The sequence below is a fragment of the Helicoverpa armigera genome, chromosome 2 (genome assembly GCF_030705265.1).
Source record: "Helicoverpa armigera isolate CAAS_96S chromosome 2, ASM3070526v1, whole genome shotgun sequence".
NCBI classification, from domain to species: domain Eukaryota; kingdom Metazoa; phylum Arthropoda; class Insecta; order Lepidoptera; family Noctuidae; genus Helicoverpa; species Helicoverpa armigera.
Window position 1 is genome coordinate 7,600,989 of NC_087121.1, and position 21,070 is coordinate 7,622,058.

The following is a 21,070-nucleotide window of genomic DNA, read 5'->3' on the forward strand; positions in this document are numbered from 1 at the left end:
TTCTAACATATTAAAAAAAAGGGTCAACACCATTGTCATAAAAAATCATCATGACAGTCCACAGTGACACTGACTGATTGTCAAAGTCAAAATTGTTGTTGAATTGTGGACTGTGGTCATTATTGTAGTTATTTTGTTCGTTTCAATAATCGTCCGACTTTTTTATTTTACTATCTTTGTGCAAATATCCAACCTCGTAAGGCTATATTCTACTTGATTTATCAACATCATGAATATGTTGTCATTCCTTACCAAAAATAGGAACGATATTATATATTTATCACTGCTCCTATTTAGTGTAGGGATAGGGCCTCGATACCGGGCCCTGAAGACAGTTCAGGCAAAGAAATGGGTTGGTACCATAGTGGGCCTTGTGCTCATATTAATAGTTTCGGGATACAGCGCTATCCATCCTATTTTGTCTGCTGTTTTGGGAATAGTCGCTATAAAAGTGGCCACAGTGAGGTAAGTCTTCCTAAATGCAGATTTTTAGTTATTGATTCTTTCATTTCATTTAAATTTTAATGTTTTAAATCACATATAAGCTGACTTTCACTTAAACTTTTCAGGTACTGTCACATAGTGGCTTTCTTCTTAATGTTTGGATATCTGTTCTTCTTTCGACTGGCTGATAAGTTTGGTCTCCCACTTTCATCAGGACAAACCAATCTTATTGAAATGATCATAGTTCTTCGAGTGGTGGGGGTGGCATTTGAAATGAATGGCTCCTGGCTGGCTGTGGGCAAAGCTAAAAAGGATGACAATAAAGAACAGAAAGAAGTAAAAACAAAAGATGATGACTTTCTTGAAATTATAAATCCTAGTACTGAAGACTTGTTTCATTATTCATTCAACTACATTGGACTGCTTACAGGTAATACTATTCTATTATAATACCTCTTCTTTGATTAATTTTGGTAAGAATTTTTTGTTTAATTTTTAATTCAGGTCTTCTACAATTAAGAAAAACAAGTATACAATAATAATGTAACACTGATTCTTGTATCCAAATAGATACAGCTCTGCATTGTATCACACCCATAATATTCTTTATTTATTTATGAAGCTCAAAGAAGGCCAAAGATAATTTTAAAATTTTTGTTTCACTGTACCCAACACTAATTGGATTAGAAGTAGTTGTAGGTCAGATAATAACTATTGTATGTATATCTTACTATTGTATTTATGTAAACCAATCAGTGGGCAGCCTTACAATCTATGCTATTTTCTTTGATAGTACTGCCCCAGTCTTGGTGACCTTTGCCCCTATTGCTTCATGCTTAACTTTGTAAAATGTTCAGTAGGTAATTTACCTACGTTAGCAATTATACACATATTTTAAAACTATTTAGAATCTGTAATGGTTCTATAAGTATGCATAAGGGAATTAAAATTTTGCAAACAATTTGAAACTAACATTTATAAGTGACCTGATAGCATGTTGATGCTGGGGTTGCAAAAAAAGTTTATTTTATTTGATTAGTGAAACCTGAAAACATTGAAATTTGAAACTATGACTAACTCATTGTATGAAATCTTGATATCATACTCAAACTAGTCAGTTCAAAATATAGAGTTAATACTCTTCTTCAATTTAAGAGCCCAGCTCTTGTCGTTGCAGCTCCTTCCACTTACGCCTATCTAGCGCCATCTCCTCAACTTCCTTATACATCACAACATTCACCTTCTTTTTAATTTGAGTTAATACTATAAACTATAAATAACAACCATCTCGTAAATTCCAGGTCCATACTACAGATACCGGACATTTGATGACTACTTCCATCTGCCTTACAGCAAGTATGTTGACTGTTTTGGTTTCACCATCAACACATTGAGAATGGTTCCACTGTATATTTCACTGTATTTGGCTTTTTCTAATATTTGGCCCTTAGAGGTAAGCATGTTAATAACAATCACAGTGTACGTATGGTTTTATAAAGTACAAACTTATTAAATAATTTCCTCTGATGCTGCACTTTCATGCATTGGTTGATTTTTGAATTGACATCCTAAATGTTAATCAAGAAATCTATTAACCAACATTTAATTAAATGTTACATCAAGCAAGCTACTTGTTTAACTGAATGGATTTACAATTAATCCACTAAAAATGTGATCACGTTTATTAATACATATATGTAAGTCTTGAAATGCACTTTCGTGTTATATCAGTCTAACATCCCATGATTCCATATAGAGAACCTCTTTATTTTCCCTTCTTGTATCTGTTTATAGGAGTGATATAATGTACTTTCTCATGTGCCTGATATTTATTTTCCAGTATGTATTATCAGAGGACCATAACAACAGGAACTTTGTATATCGAATGCTGTACCCATGGGCGTTATTCGCGGCGTTCCGCCAACGCATATACTCTGGAATGACATTAGCTGAGAGTGTGTGCACTTCAGCAGGTCTGGGCGCATACCCAGTACAGGGTAGAAACAGGACAGGACATGGACCCACTGTGGGGTATTTGAAGTTAAAACAAATGTAAGGATGGGTTTCAATTAACTTCTTTTACTCTTTAACTTACTAGTTACTTGGTGCTATTCCGCGATTTCTCCCGCCTCTCGGTGGAACGTATTCCCGTACTCAAACAAGACAAAATATAGTCTATATTATTCTGGAGTAATACAGCTTCCTAACTGAGAAAGAAAGTTTTTCATATTGGTTCATTGCTTTCGGAGCCTGTAGGGTACAAACAAACAACCAAAAATGTTGTCTTTATTCTATTCAGACTCCTTACCGACTTCCCGATTTTATTGTATCAATCACTTAAGATTATGTATCTCATCATCAGGTCAGAGGAAGAAGCAAAGACTACTCAATACGATTTTAACACAGTGGAGTCCATGGAAGTATGGGGCTGTGAGACTGTTGTCACTTTACGCGATTCTATGAAAGTCTGGAACAAAGCTGTGCAGTACTGGGTTGCTATGGTTGTCTACAAAAGATTCCCCATAAAGCCTTTGAAGTAAGTTTTTTGTGAAAATGTGCCTTTCGAAGATTTGTATGGCTTTTCATAATTAGATTTAGAGGCATAGTTGTATACACATAATGATAACTAGGCAAAAGCTTGCTTAAATCTTTGGAGCAAAATAGATATAATGCTTAACTAAATGGTCAATAAACATATTTTTTTTATTCCAGGATTCATGCAGCACTATTTGTGTCAGTAATCTGGCACGGCTTCCACGCTGGTTACTTCTTCTGTATATACTTCTGTCCGTTCTATTTGATGGCCGAAGATATTTACTACAAGCTCTATTACAAGGATGCCACAGGACAGGTAAAGGACTGTTTGAGAATAAGGAAATGAAAAAAGTATTCTGTTTACTTACAAAAATCATATGAAATATTTGTTTCATTTTCAGAAAAAGAAAATCATTGGCTTCATTATGTGGTTCCTGCGATCTCATTCCGAATCATATCAAGCTGCTGCATTCCTTCTACTTACATTCGATCGTATTTGGATCTACTATTCGTCAGTCTACCACTATTGGTACGGCGTATGGCTAGCTTTCCTCATACTGGGCTTAGTTTTAAATCAGCTAAGGAGTAAGCGACCCAGTAAAGTAAAAACCGATGGAGACGAAAACAAAGAAGAAATTGTAAGCAATTAATTACGTAGTAATCTCAGATCATGGTTAGCTCAATTCGGATTTAAGTGTTATATTATTTTAGAAATAGTTTTTTTTTATTTATTGTAGACAAAGAAATGTACAATCTGAGATGTATATTTTTAGGAACAAATCCCGATTTGCATTTTGAGATTAACAGAGTAATCTATAATGTATAACCGATTTTTTTAAATGCAGTGCACTTAATTATTACGTAGAACTGTACGTATTTAGCCGAAATATTTGTTTTCGGTGTTGTCACGCTCGTTAAAATACCTAACTAGATTTATATTTTTCTATTTGGGGGTTTCAATATTATAAAATATTGAACGTTACTTTTAGCAAAATGGGGCTATATGTTAACAGAATTTATTAGTTATATAAAAGTGCTTGGTGTTAGTTTATTTATGAAGTTTTTATTTATATCAAAATTGTTAATATTAGCAATATATTGGTGATTGTTTTCTTTGTATAATTTAAAGTATAGACATTGCAATTGCAATAAAACTTTGTCATTCCCAGTAATAAGGTCTTGTATGTGTTATCAAGAAATATTCGTAATCGTGTTTGATTCATAATAAAAACACGTAAATGACTAATGTAGAATCAAGACATTCGTCACGCGATATTGTTTTAATGATGTATTTATCCATTCCATTATTTGTTTGACGAACAACAAATGTATACCTACTATGAATGCTTGTGGTGATACTAACGTACGAACTGTTTTCCGTTCCTTCTGAAATTTTTTTATGTTTTTATTTTATAAATATTGTGTGCAATTCTCTTCATCGTCTCAGCCGAAACTCGTCCATTACTGACAAAAGACGATTGGCCATACTCACCGCGCTGGACCGCCTGCTTGTTGGCGAGCTTTTTTTTTCCAACAAGATTTTGATCATCCCGGTCATAACTTGTTTCTGAAAGTTATCCGCCAGTTTTATATTCGAGTAGTGTATAGCGCTACTCACGATTCCATTTTCGCATTTACCTATTAATATTGCGTCAAGCAATCAGACAAAGTTCAGGTCCAGGGTTATAAAATGACTAACAGTATCTTCCAAAAATCCAGTACTTAGGCTTTAAATGACTTTTTTACGTAGCTCTCTAATAATGAGGATGAGAAAAGAGTAAAATGGTATCTACTTCAACAGCATTTTAATCAACATACATATATTAATATTTTTGTATCCATTACATAAATACATACATTATCATGGAAAAATACATAGTTGTGTTTTATAACAATTTTTAACATTTTAATTTAATAAGAATTATAAATGTAGGTATGCAATTATTACTGTTGTGCAATTGAAGACATTGAATGACTGAATAAATAGTGATTTTTCGTAAATATTACTTTTATTTATTCTTTTCACTTATGTATTACAGCGTTTACATAAAAGGTATCACAATCACTTTTAACCTTATGACCACCACAGAACGTGATTGTTTTATTAATCTTCGATTTATTCAAAGCCGGAGTTGCACATAAGCACCAATACGTATTACATAGATACATATGGTAGTATATAACTATAGCACTCATGAGTTTTTTAATGGCTTGCTAATTTATGGTTGTGGCAGTCAAAAGGACAGCAAGGAACAAAAGGCACTGTTTAACGTTCACTTTAAAGCTTAACAACAATAAAATGTTAATAACAATAACGCACCTCAGTTTTACTTAAAAAAATATTACATACTTAAAAATAAAAATATAAAAAAAATATGTTAATTACGAATTACACTCTGGATATATTGTTGAATCAGGTACGTCAAGACCACTGTGACGCTGAAATGAAAATTAAATATGACTATATTAGCAATGGCACTGTTTGTTTGTGATCACTAAAAAGGCTCGTTTCAGTAAAGAAAGGTCTGTCAAGCAATTTCCCACTACAAAATTACAGGAAATAGCGCCAAATTACAATACATGTGTAAAATTACAAACTGGAAATTACAACAAAATTAATATGACTTATCTTTCTCTACAAAATTAGCCGGAATTAACTATACATATGAGTATTATATTCATAAAACAGCTACTTATTAAAAAAAAAAAAAACAGATCAAACGGCAAAATAAAAAAAGTGCATACATTCTCAAGTCAATAACAATATTATAGCCTCAAAATGACAGTTAGAATACATCACCGATTTATTTCATGCATAGTTTAGTTTACAGGTTATCTTGAAGACTCTCTTGCTGGCCTGTCAATCATAAGAGATTAAGCCTCCACCTCAATTACGTATACCTACTTATTGTGAGATTATTTCTTTAAAATTACATATTATCACTTATATTTATTTATAATCATAAAATAAGCATTAGTCCTGGATAAGAATTAATTGTATAATTTTTTGATTAATTTTTAATTAACCGCCTTTTCCGCAAGAAAAAATGTTATAGGCTGCAGTAAATTAAGAGAAAATAAATGTGCATGTGCAGCGTGGAAAACCTAGCGAAGTGAATTAGTTAGTTACAGCAAAGCTTAAAAAAGTATCGACACTAAAGTGCAAAGAACCACAAAGCAACGCTTGAAAGAAAAAAAAATAACCATAGGCGCCGCTCTAGCTCTCTACAATTACTTGGAAAGTAATTTACCTAACGTTCCATCCATAGTGGACGGGCTTGCGTGTGGTCGCTCCGTTATGCTGGGCATAAGACTGTCCGTAATTCCTGTTCTGATTTGGTTGCTGATACGTCGGTTGGGATCCTGATGGGTAAGATTGGGGGTTAGAGCTCCTCGAATTGGAACTGTACGAGGAGTAATTCGGATTTTCCATAATAGGCCTAGTGTTGAACAAGTTGTTTAAGCCTCCACCGCTCTTGGATAAATTACCAAGCAGGTTTCCGAATATGTTGGACAGTCCTGCGCCGGAGCTGCCTGCGCTGCCCGAGCTGCTACCGCCACCGCCATTTGCGTATTTATTAAGCGTGTTCAAAATACTGTCGATAGGGCTGCCGCTGCCACCGCCGCTTCCGAACCCTCCGGTGCTAGTCGAGTGCGAGCCTCCGTAAGGAGAATTACCTCCATATGGGTTGTGGCCACCAGTATTTGAGGATCCACCGTAGGGGGAGTTTCCACCGTAAGGCGAGCTTCCGCCATATGGTGAGCTGCCACCGTAAGGCGACCCTCCTCCGGTGTTGCTTCCTCCGCCGTAGGGGGAACTACCTCCGTATGGTGAATTACCACCATAGGGTGAGCTCCCGCCATAAGGCGAGCTACCACCATAAGGCGAGCTACCGCCGTAGGGCGAGCCTCCTCCGTAAGGCGAATTGCCTCCTGTGTGTGAGTTTCCGCCGTAGGGCGAACTGCCTCCGTAAGGTGAATTGCCACCGCTGGACGTATCACTGGAGGGAGGTGCTGGAGGCTTGTAGTTGGGCGCTCCGTCAAAGTCCCTTAAAGGAGTTTGGGGTTTAGGAACAGCTGGCTTGGCCGGCTCCGAGTGGCTTCCTGAAAAAGTAATAATTTTATAGAAATACAAAAAAATGTTTACAAATAAATAATATTTATGTTTTTTTGTTAATAAATTACGTCATTGTAATAACCTTCAACTTGAGACTTCTTCTTGCAGGTTGGGTATGTGCCACAGTTGCTAGTTTGGCCGTACGAGCACTGGTCTTCGGCCAACACGCATACTTCGCTGTTGAGGCATCCTATGTCTTTGCAGGTTCGCCCGTATTCTAGAAAGTTAACACATTTTATGTTTAAAGTATGCCCAAAGTTACATTATGCTATGTGGAAGTTTTTATGTACATGTACTTAGGTAATCTATAATATAAAAATGAATCGCAAAATGTGTTGGTAAGCGCATAACTCAACAACGCCTGGACCAATTTTTCTAATTCTTTTTTTGTTGTGTTTGTTATTGTCAGGAGAAGGTTCTTATGAAAAAAAAAATAGGGTAAAGTAGAGAAGTCAGTTGACGGGAGCGAAGCCGCGGGCAAAAGCTAGTTACCAATAAAATCTATCGAATGGTATGCGTAACAAATTATACGAATCGATAAAAAGTCTTAACATAAGGGCAAAGCAAACCAACAGAGCCTTGTGGTAAAATCTTTCAACTTCTTGCTAAGTATTATAATGTACCTAGTTTTATGATTCATTGCCTTCGGTCAACGGTCGCGTTTAGTCCAATTTCAGGAAACGAAGCGTACCTAAGGCATGGCATATGGTTACAGGTGACGAAGCGAAGACTTAATGTTACGTATGTGTTCAGAATGCTCGTCCGTCGCGGTTGATTACTAATTCATGCATCATTTACAATTCCTATTTGTTCTATACCATACAGTTTAATTTATTGAGGGTTAGACTAAAATATTTGCTGAGGCAAAAGAAAGATGTCTCTGCGATTTTTTAAAATAGTGCTTATTTACATTAAAAATACGTATAACGTAAAGAGCACGCAAGATTGCAATCGTTTCATGCTATCTAATGGAATAATAAAGGGATTTAGACAGGTAAAACGTGTAAAAAAACCTCCATATAATACCGTATGAATATATTTTATTCCGCTGTGTCTACGAGAATTTCGCCCTTTTATAACCCAAAGGCGTGACCGGGTAAAGAATTCGGTTGTAAGGGAATAGGGATCATTTGCATATACAAGATTATATACTTAGATTGGACTCGCCGTCGTCTTCGAGAGTCAATATCACACGTAATAAAAGCCTACCGAACCAAAAAACTTTGGCATCGAATTGTTTTCCACTACGTAGGTTTTATGTGCTTTATCGTAATACGTTTTGTATTACAGGTAGTTTGTTCGATATTACGAAAAAAAAAAATCTTAACACATGTATAAGTCCATTCTTGTGTGATCGAATTGTAAAATCATTTTCATGTTGGAAACATCTGGAAAAGCTCCGAGTTTCTACAAATGACTTACATGTTATTAGAAACTACTTTCAAACTTTTCGATCCTGACTTGCAACTTCTCTGAATTCCCAGACTCAACTTTAATCACTTGAAAACGGGACAACTGCAGTTGTCTTAAAGCGGATTGCAAAAGCGGAAGTTCTAGTCTTTCTAGATCCATATCATATTCTTTGTGAAACGAAACCCGCGTGTAGATAATAAAGCCGGGTCTGGCTTGGAAATAATGATGAAGTTTAACGTTGGTTGTAAACCGACTGCTCTGCACTTTACGTCTTAATATTTCACTACAATATTGTTATTACAATACTTTTACGAGTTAAGCAATTTAGCACCGTCAGGATTCTTGGCAAAAATGTGTATTTTTGCTGAAAATAAAGAATTTATCTATACTATTAAACATTGGAAACTTGAAATGTAAGTTAAGTGACTTTCAGATGATTTTATAACTGTAAGAAATGTTGCAAAACCTTGTTTTTATTTCAGGGTATGTTTTATAGCTTGTTTATTTACGTAATGGTTACTTTTACCCTAAATATAAAAGCGTAAGAATGTTACGAAAAATGTACTGTGTTAAGGAGTAAATGTATTTTTCCCCGAAATAAAATATTCGAGTACTTTATATGCAACAAATAAAAAGGGCATCAGAGTAAGATCATAACTCATTGTTTTGTAGCTGCGGGAGCCTGATGCGCGGTTTACGCCAACATTAGGTAATGGAATCGAGCCATAGCTTAGCAATTCGAGAGTTGTGCGTACGTGCTCTCAGAAAAACTGCTCGGCTGTCAAATATCCGAGATACTGAGACGAGGATCGTTTAAAAATAAGATATAATATGTGACACCGAGTGGTATCTCGCCTACATAGGCGAGGCGTGAAGGCTGAAGGTCGAATGTACTGTACGCATGAGCTATAATGACAGGAAATATTAATATAAAGGCTATACGATCTAGTTGTAGATGTGTATCAAAATGTTGTTAAGTTTAATTGGGTTTTAAGAAATGATCGTGTCTTTAGATATAAATTAACATAAAAAACTCAATAGATAAATAAGCTCTTACTTGAGAAGCCATTAGCACAGTAGACTAAGGTGAAGACGCAGAACACCGTCTTCCAATCCATGATGCACCTGAAAAGAAAACATAGGTTCATACATCCACATATCACATACATACATATGTAAGGAAAACTGATAAGTAGAAGGTGGCGCCACCACTTTCCAAAGCATATTGGAACTTGGGAAGCGTAACACTTCATTAGTTGAGCACTTAGTACCAGTGTGGCGGGACTCTATGACAAAGTTGAAGTGTAAGCAAGATGAAATAGCTTCGACACGTGTATTTCAACGCTGCACACGTCTGTCCGACAGCTTTGCTGAAACTTTATGACACCTAGCTACATTCCCCGAGCAATTTCACCCGAAACTGTTTCGTATAACCTCGTTACCAACTACTGCGCTCCACTATGTAAGTAAACGTTTTGCGGATATGACACAAGTTGTTTCTCTTTATTGAAAACAGGAGGAGCGGCGGATCCAGTTAGCGGCAGCGCCGCGCTTGTGTACTTTGTAGATCGACTTAGAATATTTAATTCCTTTCAGGACTACATAGTTCACCAATGGCGTACGTTGCGCAAATTGAGTTTGAATTGCTTTTGCACGTGTACAAACATTTTGGAGCGCATTTAGCTGGATGATATAATTTAAAGAAGCGGTGAGAAACGAGTGTTTCGCCAGAATGTTTTGTATTACGGTATATCTAGGAGTTACTATCTAGCAGAGTTTTGTAGTCATCTTAAACGTGCAAAGACCCAAACCATATTACTACACTATGCAAGTACTTATGGCATTGGGCAAAGGTTTTAGGTACAGCTTTATGAATTTAGCCACAGTTTCAAGAATTTAAGTAGATACAGCTTTATTTGAACGATTTAAGATAGCTTTTGACAGATCAGACAAAGCAGGAAACCACAGACCGTTCTTTCTTCATCCTGTTCACTAGGAATAATTATTATTGACATTGAAATCCTCATATTAACAAAAAAATACCTTATAGGAATACAAATTAGAATTTGCAAAATATTTATCAATACATCTTGATGATGCATTGACACCATTATTTCCATTGGCAATGTGAAAAGGCTCTACAGGATACCTGAACAAGAAAATGGCTCTCCGTTTACTTTTCCCTCTACTTAATGGCACTTTAAAAGGAAAGTCGACTGTTTTCCTATAGTCCTTCAACTATAACAGGGCCATTAAAACATCGGAAATATTTCCCTCACTAAAAGAGCTTGCGGTAGAAATAAATCCTTGGGTGAATTGATAGGGATGGATCTATAGGGTGCGCCTCAATGTCGTAGGTCAATCAAGGTTAGAGGTCGGCGGCCGGGCCAGTCACGCAACTTAAACTTCAGTTTATCCACTGAAAGTACAGCTTGAATAAACTATCGGAAAAATCTATTTGAGTCAGCTTTCTGATCAGTTTGATAGGAAAGCTCATTTTTTTAATACGAATAAAAATGTTGATATGTATATTATCCCAAAACTATATACAGATAAATACGACTGCTCCACGTCTATGAATATCAATTTCTCTACACGGTTTTCCTAACCAACATAATACATAGTAATAAGTACACCAAGAGGAAAAACCTTACGGCTTTTAAAGACCCCCTAAACCGGGGTTAGAATGAATGGTGTTGATTAAAAGGAGTTTCAAATTAAAGGATCCCTAGCGGGATATTACATGCCATAGAGCAGAAATTGGATAGCGATACGAGAGATATATTGCCCGACATAAAGCCGTGCTCAGTAACTTTCTGCCCATTTCCGGCAGCCCACTTGTGAATCGTATTTCGGAATCCTTTTTATCTTTTTGCCAGTGCGAAGCGGCGGCGGAACGCGAAGTGACAGCGGCACCAAGCCACTTCGCAGCTCATATATCACTTGAGCCTGTAACGGCCATGTTAACGGCCCGCCTGTCACCTCCGCGTTTCAGCCGTCCACTACCGTCCCTCTTACTAACTATTGTCTATTTAACAACTTTCTAATCCTTCAAGATCATCATAAAAAATCGTCCCCGAAAGTTACCTTTCAGTTGGGAACCAGAACCTAGTTTATTTTTGTCACATAAGTACCTAATCAAATTCATAAAATATGAAAGTCAAATAGGATACGGTAAATTGGAAGAATAAGGAAATAACCGAATCAGAGTCTACCAAGACAGAAACAAGGAAAACGTGACGTCACTGGCGGTGTCAAACCCGTGAATACGTAGACAGGAGTACGTGACGGTTCCCGTCCAGAGTTCGACGTAGTCGGTAGCAAGATTTGGCGCGTTCAAATTCTACACGCGATGCGCCACCGGCAGCTTCCACTCCACAAATTCACGGATTGCACTGGAGATGCGACGGGTGTAAAGTAAGGGTGTCGCGTACCGGGATTTATATCGGCGGAAATCTCCGGTGTGCTCACACTTCATGCTTGCGGCGACAGCGACGTCAGATAAAAATGCTCCTGAGGTGGTATCACGTGCAGTTTGAGCAGATTCTCGTTCCCGCCAACTTAAGCTTATATCCGACACATCGATTTCTACTCGCAGTCCGAATTTAAAGCTTTCAGCACTGTGGCCGTCGAGATTAAATGGTTACAATAGAAAATCTGAAACTCACTGCACTCACACGTAGTCCGATTGAAGTTGTAAAAATATTGCGCACAAAACGGTCCAGTGATAACAGAAGTCAAACCGCTACTGAGAAACAAAGCTGTTTACTTTTCATTACGCTAAGAAGCTGATAAGACGGGGTAATTTGTAAATGAGATCATATGTATTTATTGCTAAAAACGTACAAGTCATAAGATGGTTTTTACAACTTTTGTAAATATTGATATTAAAACTGGGGATTATTTTAAGCTTTAGAAAAAAACACTGAGAAACGCTTTTCTCAAATTATCGACTTGGCTAACCGCCCATTAATCAAACACCACAGCACCCAGAAAATCGTATTTAGAAAAGTGCGAATTAGTAGAAAACATTCGAATGAAGTTGTGAGATGATAGAGGTTGGAATGCAGCCAAATGTAGATCGAGGATATTGAGGGACAAGCATAATTCACTTATCACCCATAAACGCTCTATTTTTATGGGTGTCGGCACCATTAGCTTTTACATAATAGGTACATTTTATGTACACAAATCTACATCCTACACCAACTTTCCGAAATAGGTAGGTACATGCCTTCCGGTTAAAGACTTCCACCGGGTTTTTACTCTATGATGATCGATAGAACAGATTGTATTTTTTCCCTTGTTGCAAGCCTGCCCAAATAATATTCGTAAGATTGGATCTTCGTCAATCTCAGACACTAGCCTAATAAAAAATAAAAAAATTAGTTACGTACCTGACAATTTCAACATTATCAGGCTTTTTTATTTTTCCGCTGTAGGCACAGGCCTCTTCTCATACAGAGATGAGCGGCACAATGTCTAATTGAAGTAATTATTCCGCATCTGTTTTAATTACTATTGAATATATTTTGCTCCTCAGTGGCTATTAGGGCTTTCAATACCGGTATTACGGGATCCCGTAATACCGTGATCACGGATATATTTTGGTCTTTTTTCAATACCGGTATTGACGAGCCAATACCGTGATTACGGTATTACAATCTTTTTATAATTTTAATTATTGTGGTTTGTTGTAATAAGTAGCAGGAAGTTGTATTAAATAAGATAAATAACTACGTACTCGTAAGATGTCATCGTCATCCTCCGAGCCTTTTTCCGCCAATCTACTTGGCAACGCTACAGGGACTCCAGACAGAACAGACCATATATCAATCGAGTCAAAGGCCTTCTCATAGTCCACAAATGCTAGACACAGGGGCTGATTATACTCTTCCTGTCTTCTGTATAATCTGCCGCACTATGTGGATGTGGTATATGGTGCCGTATCCGCTCCGAAACCCAGCCTGCTCCGGTGGTTGGAATTAGTCGAGTATTCGCGCAAGTCGGTTCGTGATCTCTCTTATATACGTATAACAGCTTATATACGTGGCTTAGGAGGGAAATGAGTCGATAGTTCTTCAGCAGGGTTTTGTCTCCCTTTTTGAAGAACAGGACGACAACAAACTCCTACTCCACGCCTCTGGAGTTCTCCCTTCAAACAGGACGGCGTTAAAAAGCTTCTGGAGCTCCCCCAGTAGCTCTAGAATCCTCATTTCCGGGATCAGGTCGAGATGCATGCGATGCGTATAACCGGCCATAGAAGTTTTCCACTTCCGAAAGGACTGCCGGCACCGAAGAAATGACTTCTCCACTTGTTGTGGTCAGCTTCGTCAAGTGGCTTCTTCCAAGAGATTGTACGAACACCTTTGACCCCCGATTCAGCTCAATTGCTCTTTCAATGTCAAGAGTATTGGAGCACCGGAGGTCGCGTCGTACGTGCTTGTTGATCTCTTGGTTTAGAGCCCGCTTAGCTGACGAAGTGACAGGCGGGTTTTCACGTCGTTTCTTCATAAGCCCCAATGTCTCTTCCGAAAGCTTTGATTTCTTGCCCTTACGCTGCTTGTTACAGAATATCGACCCTTCCTCCCTGAGGATCTGAACCACATATTCGTGGTTCTGGTGTCGTTTCCAACGTCTGTTGTGGTTTCCACGGCGGCAAATTTGACTGGAAAGTTTCAGATCCTGAAATGGTTTGGAGCAGTGTTGGTCGGAGCCAAGCCTTCATCAGACGAAAACGTTCGGCCTTGAAGTTGATATTCAGAGAGCCTCGGACAAGTCGGTGATCGCTCCCGGTATTAAACCTGTTGATCACGGAGACGTCTCTGACTATGTGCTTCTTGTTCGTCATGATGAAGTCAATCTCATTTTTAGTCATAGTGTCGGGGCTATGATTGGACGCTTTTTAAACTAAAGGATTGTTTTAAAAGTTTTATTCGATCTAAAATTAAACCCCGATTTCAAATTAGACGAATTCGATTTGACAATATTAAAAATTTGAAAACGGGATGCCAATTTACTAAAAGCGGATATTGATCTAAAATTTATGTTGACGAAGTGTGCTTGCAAGCTTGACCATCTAGTCAAGCTTGCAAGCAATGACTTAAGTCAAAATCTTGCAAAAGCACTTCGAAGACGCATAAAGGAGCTATCTGGAATATTGCAATATTAGCATGACCGACAATACCGTGATCACGTGATCACGGTATTGAAATTTTTAATACCGGCATTGATACCGGAATTGAAAAAATCCGGTATTTGAAAGCCCTAGTGGCTATCGTGTTTTTCCGTAAGCGTGAGAAAAAACCGGTTGTATGAAGAAGTCTGATGATGCAAATGTCCTTGAGACGGGTCATTCTAACTGTGATAAAGCGCCATTGTTCCACTTAGGGCACATTAGTTTCTGTCTGCTACAATCTTTTCGAATCAGTTAACATGTTGTGCTAAACATATGTGACGTATTTTGCCATCGCCAGTCGCCCACTACGCTTGAAATAATTGCCCATTAGGTCTCTCCATATGTACCTATTAAGCATCCAAAATTGCTACAACCTTATCGTAACATGAATCGAATGATCCTTTTCCTGCAGTGGCCGTGATCAGGAGGTTATAATGAAGATGAAGGTACCAATTTTACCGAAGTTTTAAAATAAATATTTATTGCTTATTTTGGATCTATTTATGACAAAACTAATTGATAAGAGTTCGTGAGAAGGTCACTTTAGTAGAATATTCTGGGTAAAACGACGGCCATTGACATTCAGCGAAACGAGGACATCCCAGTAAATTTTTATTTAGTGTACTTCATGAACACGCGCGAATTTTTGTAATCTGTCTGATTGACCTCTGGCTTTAGTCCTTAACGTAAAGGACAACTACTACATATGGACTTGATCTGTTATGTAAGAACAAGATAACTGCGATAAAGCTACTGCGACTAAGCTCCAAAGTGCGTGTGACAGGGAGCTCCTTTTTCTGCACTGTGGTTGGCTTAACGGTCAATCTAAATACATAGGTACCTACATACATACATATTATGTGTCCACCTACTTGCGATAAATAGCGTGTAAAATAGTTCATGCCTATCTTAAAGCAGCACAATAATCGATTGACCCGCAATAATATAGCACGCAGTTTGTTTAACAAACATAACGCGTGGCACTTAGAGGATTTCCTACTGCTACGCGCGAACTTAAGCACTACCTAAGTACCAATTCCAAGTAAAAATGATATTAGCTAAGCAATCGCTACACAGTAACGTTGTCGCTATAAAGTATAAACTTCCGCAATTGTCCCACAGCTATCGTTTCCAGCTATTGTAGAATATTGCGCTGGATTCTGAACATTTTGGTAAAACGTGACTTATATCCATTCGACTCTGCGCTGATATTAGCAAGCTGACGTTGGCATAACGCCATAATTATACCGGCGAGCGTGTGCAGCCCCCGGACTAGTAGACTACAGAGGAAGTGTTCCCTCACACAAACTAGACGTTTTTATGGCCCGCAATATATCATAATATGATACATATTTTCAGATTATTGCACACCCTTTGGTTTAAACGTTGCAGCCTCAATAGAAATAGTTTAGGTTTTAAGATAGGTACCTACTATAAAACTTTATCTCTGAGTTACCATAAGCGGGATGTCCAACTGAGAATTTAAGTAGCTGTTTATTCAAAGCATTATCCTCCTGTCTGACCAAGCCGCACTCGGAGAAATACGCAATATTTCGTGTCTTCCATCTATTAAGAATATTGATTTCTTTTAAGTAGATTGAATTCTACTGCGGAATGAAATTTAATTCCGTTAATAGAAATTTCTGTCTATTAGATATGCAATTCAATCGTAGTTTTTACAAAACTACACGTACTTACGTACTTTTTTATCAACGCCAGCTTTTGAAGAATTTATTTATAGGTACTATTAACTTAATTAATGTTCAACCAGTTGCCATTTCAAAGTACATAAATGGATAGGTAGGTACGATTTGTTTGCCTGAAACCTAAATACTCGCTTACCTAGAATACAGAGGAGTTCCTCTCTCTGTTCTCTGCCTAGTTAGGCAGGGCATAATATGCAGACTTATGGACTAGTGCCTGTCACAATCAGGGAGAGTTCAGGCGACAAACAGGTCTATGTCCTCTCAGAGTATCGAAGGATCTCACTACATTAAGAAAATGTTCACCCATCCATAAACCGACTGCGGTAAGCGCAACTTAGCGATTTAAATCTGTTCATTCAAATGGCTGGTAATTACCCACGAGACCATCAAAATCCTCGTCGCACCTATGGCTTGAATGTTTCATTTATTACAGTGGTATCTATTTAGTGACAAAAATCAGGCGCTTACACCCACATTACTTAGTGTAATTACTTGACCTGGCCTTTACAATTTCATGCCATACAGCAATTACTATTTTTGGGACATTTCATAATTCACATAGTCATAATACATACTGTATGTACCTATGTAACATACATACCTACTTGACAGTTTACCTCTTCCATGGATGGTCAACAGGAAAGCATGATTTACAAAAACCTATTTACTAATTAATTACAAGTAAGCAATGTCACAGCTATTTCCATAGAACAGGATAAATAAAGTCATGAATCATTTGTTTTCGCATTAATTAATTTATGAGTTAAATTAAAATATTACAAAGTGGAATCAAATGAGGAAACAGAAACTAAATTAATTAGTTAAACAGTAACTCTAAGCAATAATAAAATTACTAAATGTTTAACTGGGAAACACAGTTTTGGTCTGTTATGGGGAAAATCAATAGAATAACATATAAGTTATGCTAGAGAATTCTAATTGAGTTATGATGTACGAATTCCAAAGTGACTGTAAGTTTTATATTACAACAGGACAGAGACAACTTTTACACCAAAAAATTAAAATACATGAATTCTATGTGCGTTATTTAATAATGCATGTTATTGCGTTAGTTATTTATATATTTCAATACATAAAACAAGAAATAATAATTTCAAAGTAATATAAAAAACAGGAGACAAGACGAACATGTGTTCGAACATGTGTTGCGTTACGATCATAACACATGGCAATCATACATAATCACAACAAATGCTAGTGTTAGAACATGTGAACCTTACCTATAGTACTATACCTATGTACCTTATGTATATAAGATACTCGTCTTGTTAGTATAGAAATATGTAATGACAGGATGAATCAATTGAAAATGTACTACGAGATTGTGCACGGACTTCCTTGTTAGTCTTAGATAGCAAGAAATATACAAATCTATACAATAGCAAAGAAGCTTGAGAGATGAGACTTAAAATAAAATATGTAGTAAAACTTGTTTACGTTACGTACACATTTATTCAGATTACAAAGAATTCTTTGGCTCACGTTAATGGGTAAATCTCTAAGATAAAAAGAATCAACATTTTGTTTTTATCATCAAAGTTTTTGCTAAGATTTTCCTGCTAGTTATTTTAGTTGACCGCATACCTATTGCTATTATGTTTTTTTGTGATTTAATTTGGCACCTAGAACTATTGTACGAATTTGTGTACCACCAATACATTTTATTTTGATGTCTATAACTGTTCAATACAAATTATTATCAAGTTACAATAAACATGTCTTTGTGATGAGCATTACTAATAGTTTTTAACAATAAATTGAGTCATTTACCTGGTCACGGACACCTGGCTTTAAGGCTTTCAATGTTTTAAGGTCATACATTCCTAATTGTGATAAATAACTAAACAGATTCCGTGTAGGCACTGATTCATTTACGTCATCTATTCCGCGAAATAAAGCTCCATTTTTACATCCGTGAACAGCGGAATTATTTATTATTTCAATAAAAAAGACACATTCCAATTATTTTTGCTAAAGTAAATGCAATAAAACTTACCTTTTGCTGAAAACCCGACAGACAATCAAGTCTTCCGCGATTGTATATTTTACAGACTAATAATAACTAACTCCGAATCTGTTTTTACAACACAACACAAACCAGTCCACTGTGTTCCGCGAACAAGGTCAATATTATTACTTGACGTTTATAATCGTGAAATCGAATTCGCTATTAAAAATGAAACAACTTTGATTTCATCCATCACGGTAACGTCATTATTATTTTGGTATTTTACGCATAATTAATATGAATAAGAAACAGCGAATAAGAAGTTTTGCCGTAATAAACAGAGATAGAAAAATAAAGTTATGTTTAAAATGGCAAGTTTGAAATGGAACGCATAAGAGAAATGAAATGACATGTATGACAAGACAGTATGACAGTGACATTTGCTATGGCAACGTTCCGAAACCGTCAATGATATGAACAGTAATCCAACGTGTAAATGAAAAATATCTGATTACGTGGGATCTTTTGAATGTTCATCATTTAATTGAAATGTTTAGGTTATGAATAATAGTAAAGTAATTAATATTTCATTTACCTATGTATCACACTACATAAAGGGCGTTGTTTATTTAAATATCTGCTAGTTTTCGAACGTAACTAGGAATGTAAATATTTCAAGATGTTGGCGGGAAAATAAGATGAGATGTGGTGGGAATTTTATGTTGATGTTTATTAACTTTGTATAGGTTACTCTAGAGGAGAGGCCTGTTTATTAATGTCCATAAGAACCTAATTATTTGTCAAATTGGAATCTTGCAGGCCTATATTAGTTAACATTCACCAGCTTTCCAGTATTTGAGACAGTACCTAATATTTGCTCAATAAATATAGGTATTCCCTAAGGACTAAGTTGTGTCCGTAACTATCAAAGATTGGCAAACAGCTTGCAGCTGATGTAGGTAAGCAAAGGGGGACATGTTCAGCTGGACTGATGAAGTTGCAAGGGTAAGTTGTATGCTTAACCAAAGTTCATCTTTGTAAGGAGATTGTACCTACTTGTATGTAAGTTTCAAGAAGATTTACTTACTTATGTTCGTCGAGTCTTGCTGGACAGAGTTGTCTACTAACAAGAAAAAGGAAAAAGAGCATAACGACTAACTTTACGGGATCTTGTCTGAATGTGTCTCAATACAAACCAGCCAATAGGCTGGTTTGTATTGAGACACACTTAACTAATGAGCTACCTAGTTGGCATTTTTTTTCTGAAGCCAACAGCAAAATATTGGAGTAGTTTTATCTTTTATTTCTAACTGCTTAATTTGTACTAACCTATCAAAGGTACTTAAATATTTCAACACAATTGCACAGAATGAATAAGACCGATGTTTATTTTACCCCAAAATAGAAATTTAATTCACTGCATCTAAACAACGTTGCCTTAAATTAATAAACCCTCAAAACCAATTAAACGGCACAAATTTGTTTTACCATATTAATATGGCGTTTTCATAAGCCACAGTCGAGCAAACATAATCCTGAAACTAAGGCAATATTCTGCACACGTCTTCCGCCCAACTATGATAACTGCTTGCTGAAGATATTCCAGTGTAATAGAAAACTTACAAGATATACAATATTTTTGTTGCTGGGATATTTTAACAGAAAGTTACGGCGAGACCGCTTTGGTTGCTACCTACTTTATTTTATGATGAAAGTAAATGGTCGGTATCAAAATACGTTGCTAAGTTATTATAAAGAGTAGAGGGGCGAGCTGTGATTTAATTTATTATAATAAGCGTGTAAATACGTACCTAAATATTATAGTTATCTGTGCCTAATGGAAAAAAACTACTCGTACGTGGGTAGGTCTTATAATCAAAAGGAGGTACCTACTTTAGTAACTCAAGAAACACCGTAGCTTTTCTTAAAAAATATTTTTTAATAAAAAAAAATACGTTAAGAACCTGAGTATTAAGAACGTACTCACAATTTGTGTTCCGAATTCCGTTTAACTGACTTTTTCAGGGAGAAAAGTGTACGGGCTTAAGAAAACTCGAACAGCTCTCAACTCTTGCTTCCTTTGAGTGGGTAAACAAGTTAGACGGTGTAGCGAACTTCTGTTTTGTGTCAAGTGAAGCGTAGAATTTAAATTCGCGTAACCTGGAGATGGTGCACTGCGGTGGGCCCGATGTGTATTTATTTTGAACGTAGAACATCAGTGATGTGCTTTTATTGGGTTCCGATTTACTGTAGGTAAGTACCTAGTATTGGTCTGAAAGTTGGCGGTTGTTTATGGACAATGTTGACCTTATTATTTGTAAATACCTATTTGCAATTTTGGCTTCCTACTCACAGACGCTAAGTACTACTAACGATAGAATGCAATATGCATTAGGTACTTTCAATACTTTATCGTAGCATTAAATGTTTTATTCGATTTTCTGTGGGAAAATCTTAGGAGTAGGTATAAATTCATCCTATCTATTCGAGGTCATCATATAAGATATTGTCCTTGCAGCCGCGACAGTGCATGTAAAAATCGGATAGACCAGTTTACTTAAGTATATTCCCAACTTTCAAAACATTCATTTTATTATCATACAAAATTTAGTCAACACTGTGCCCTTTAGCAAGCACAGTGTTATTCTATGTCATTATTATTAAACATGAAGCTGCCTGGTCCTTTTTTACATGCAAGATATTTTATA

At 36.6% G+C, this 21,070-nt stretch overlaps 2 protein-coding genes across 6 annotated transcripts; one reads left to right on the forward strand and one right to left on the reverse strand.

The window, feature by feature from the left end:
* The first annotated feature begins 95 nt into the window (after positions 1-95).
* Positions 96-4,952, forward strand: LOC110377694 (lysophospholipid acyltransferase 7). The gene is made up of 7 exons (XM_021336667.3): positions 96-465; positions 570-874; positions 1,746-1,897; positions 2,285-2,496; positions 2,807-2,980; positions 3,157-3,295; positions 3,381-4,952. Exons 1-7 carry the CDS (start codon positions 230-232, stop codon positions 3,627-3,629), a joined length of 1,467 nt encoding a protein of 488 aa, XP_021192342.3. The 5' UTR covers positions 96-229; the 3' UTR covers positions 3,630-4,952.
* Positions 4,952-18,589, reverse strand: LOC135118062 (keratin, type I cytoskeletal 9-like). 5 transcript variants are annotated; one of them, XM_064039017.1, is made up of 6 exons: positions 11,944-12,171; positions 9,567-9,634; positions 7,179-7,313; positions 6,469-7,083; positions 6,231-6,342; positions 4,952-5,418 (listed from the first exon to the last, which is right to left on the reverse strand). In XM_064039017.1, the coding sequence occupies exons 1-6, from the start codon at positions 11,985-11,987 to the stop codon at positions 5,358-5,360; spliced, it is 1,035 nt and encodes a 344-aa protein (XP_063895087.1). In that variant the 5' UTR covers positions 11,988-12,171; the 3' UTR covers positions 4,952-5,357. The 5 variants fall into 5 exon arrangements, with proteins under 5 accessions (XP_063895087.1, XP_063895083.1, XP_063895084.1 ...); XM_064039013.1 differs by lacking the exon at positions 11,944-12,171 and adding an exon at positions 18,411-18,589 and having other exon boundaries at positions 6,231-7,083; XM_064039014.1 differs by lacking the exon at positions 11,944-12,171 and adding an exon at positions 12,178-12,302 and having other exon boundaries at positions 6,231-7,083.
* Positions 18,590-21,070: the final 2,481 nt, after the last annotated feature.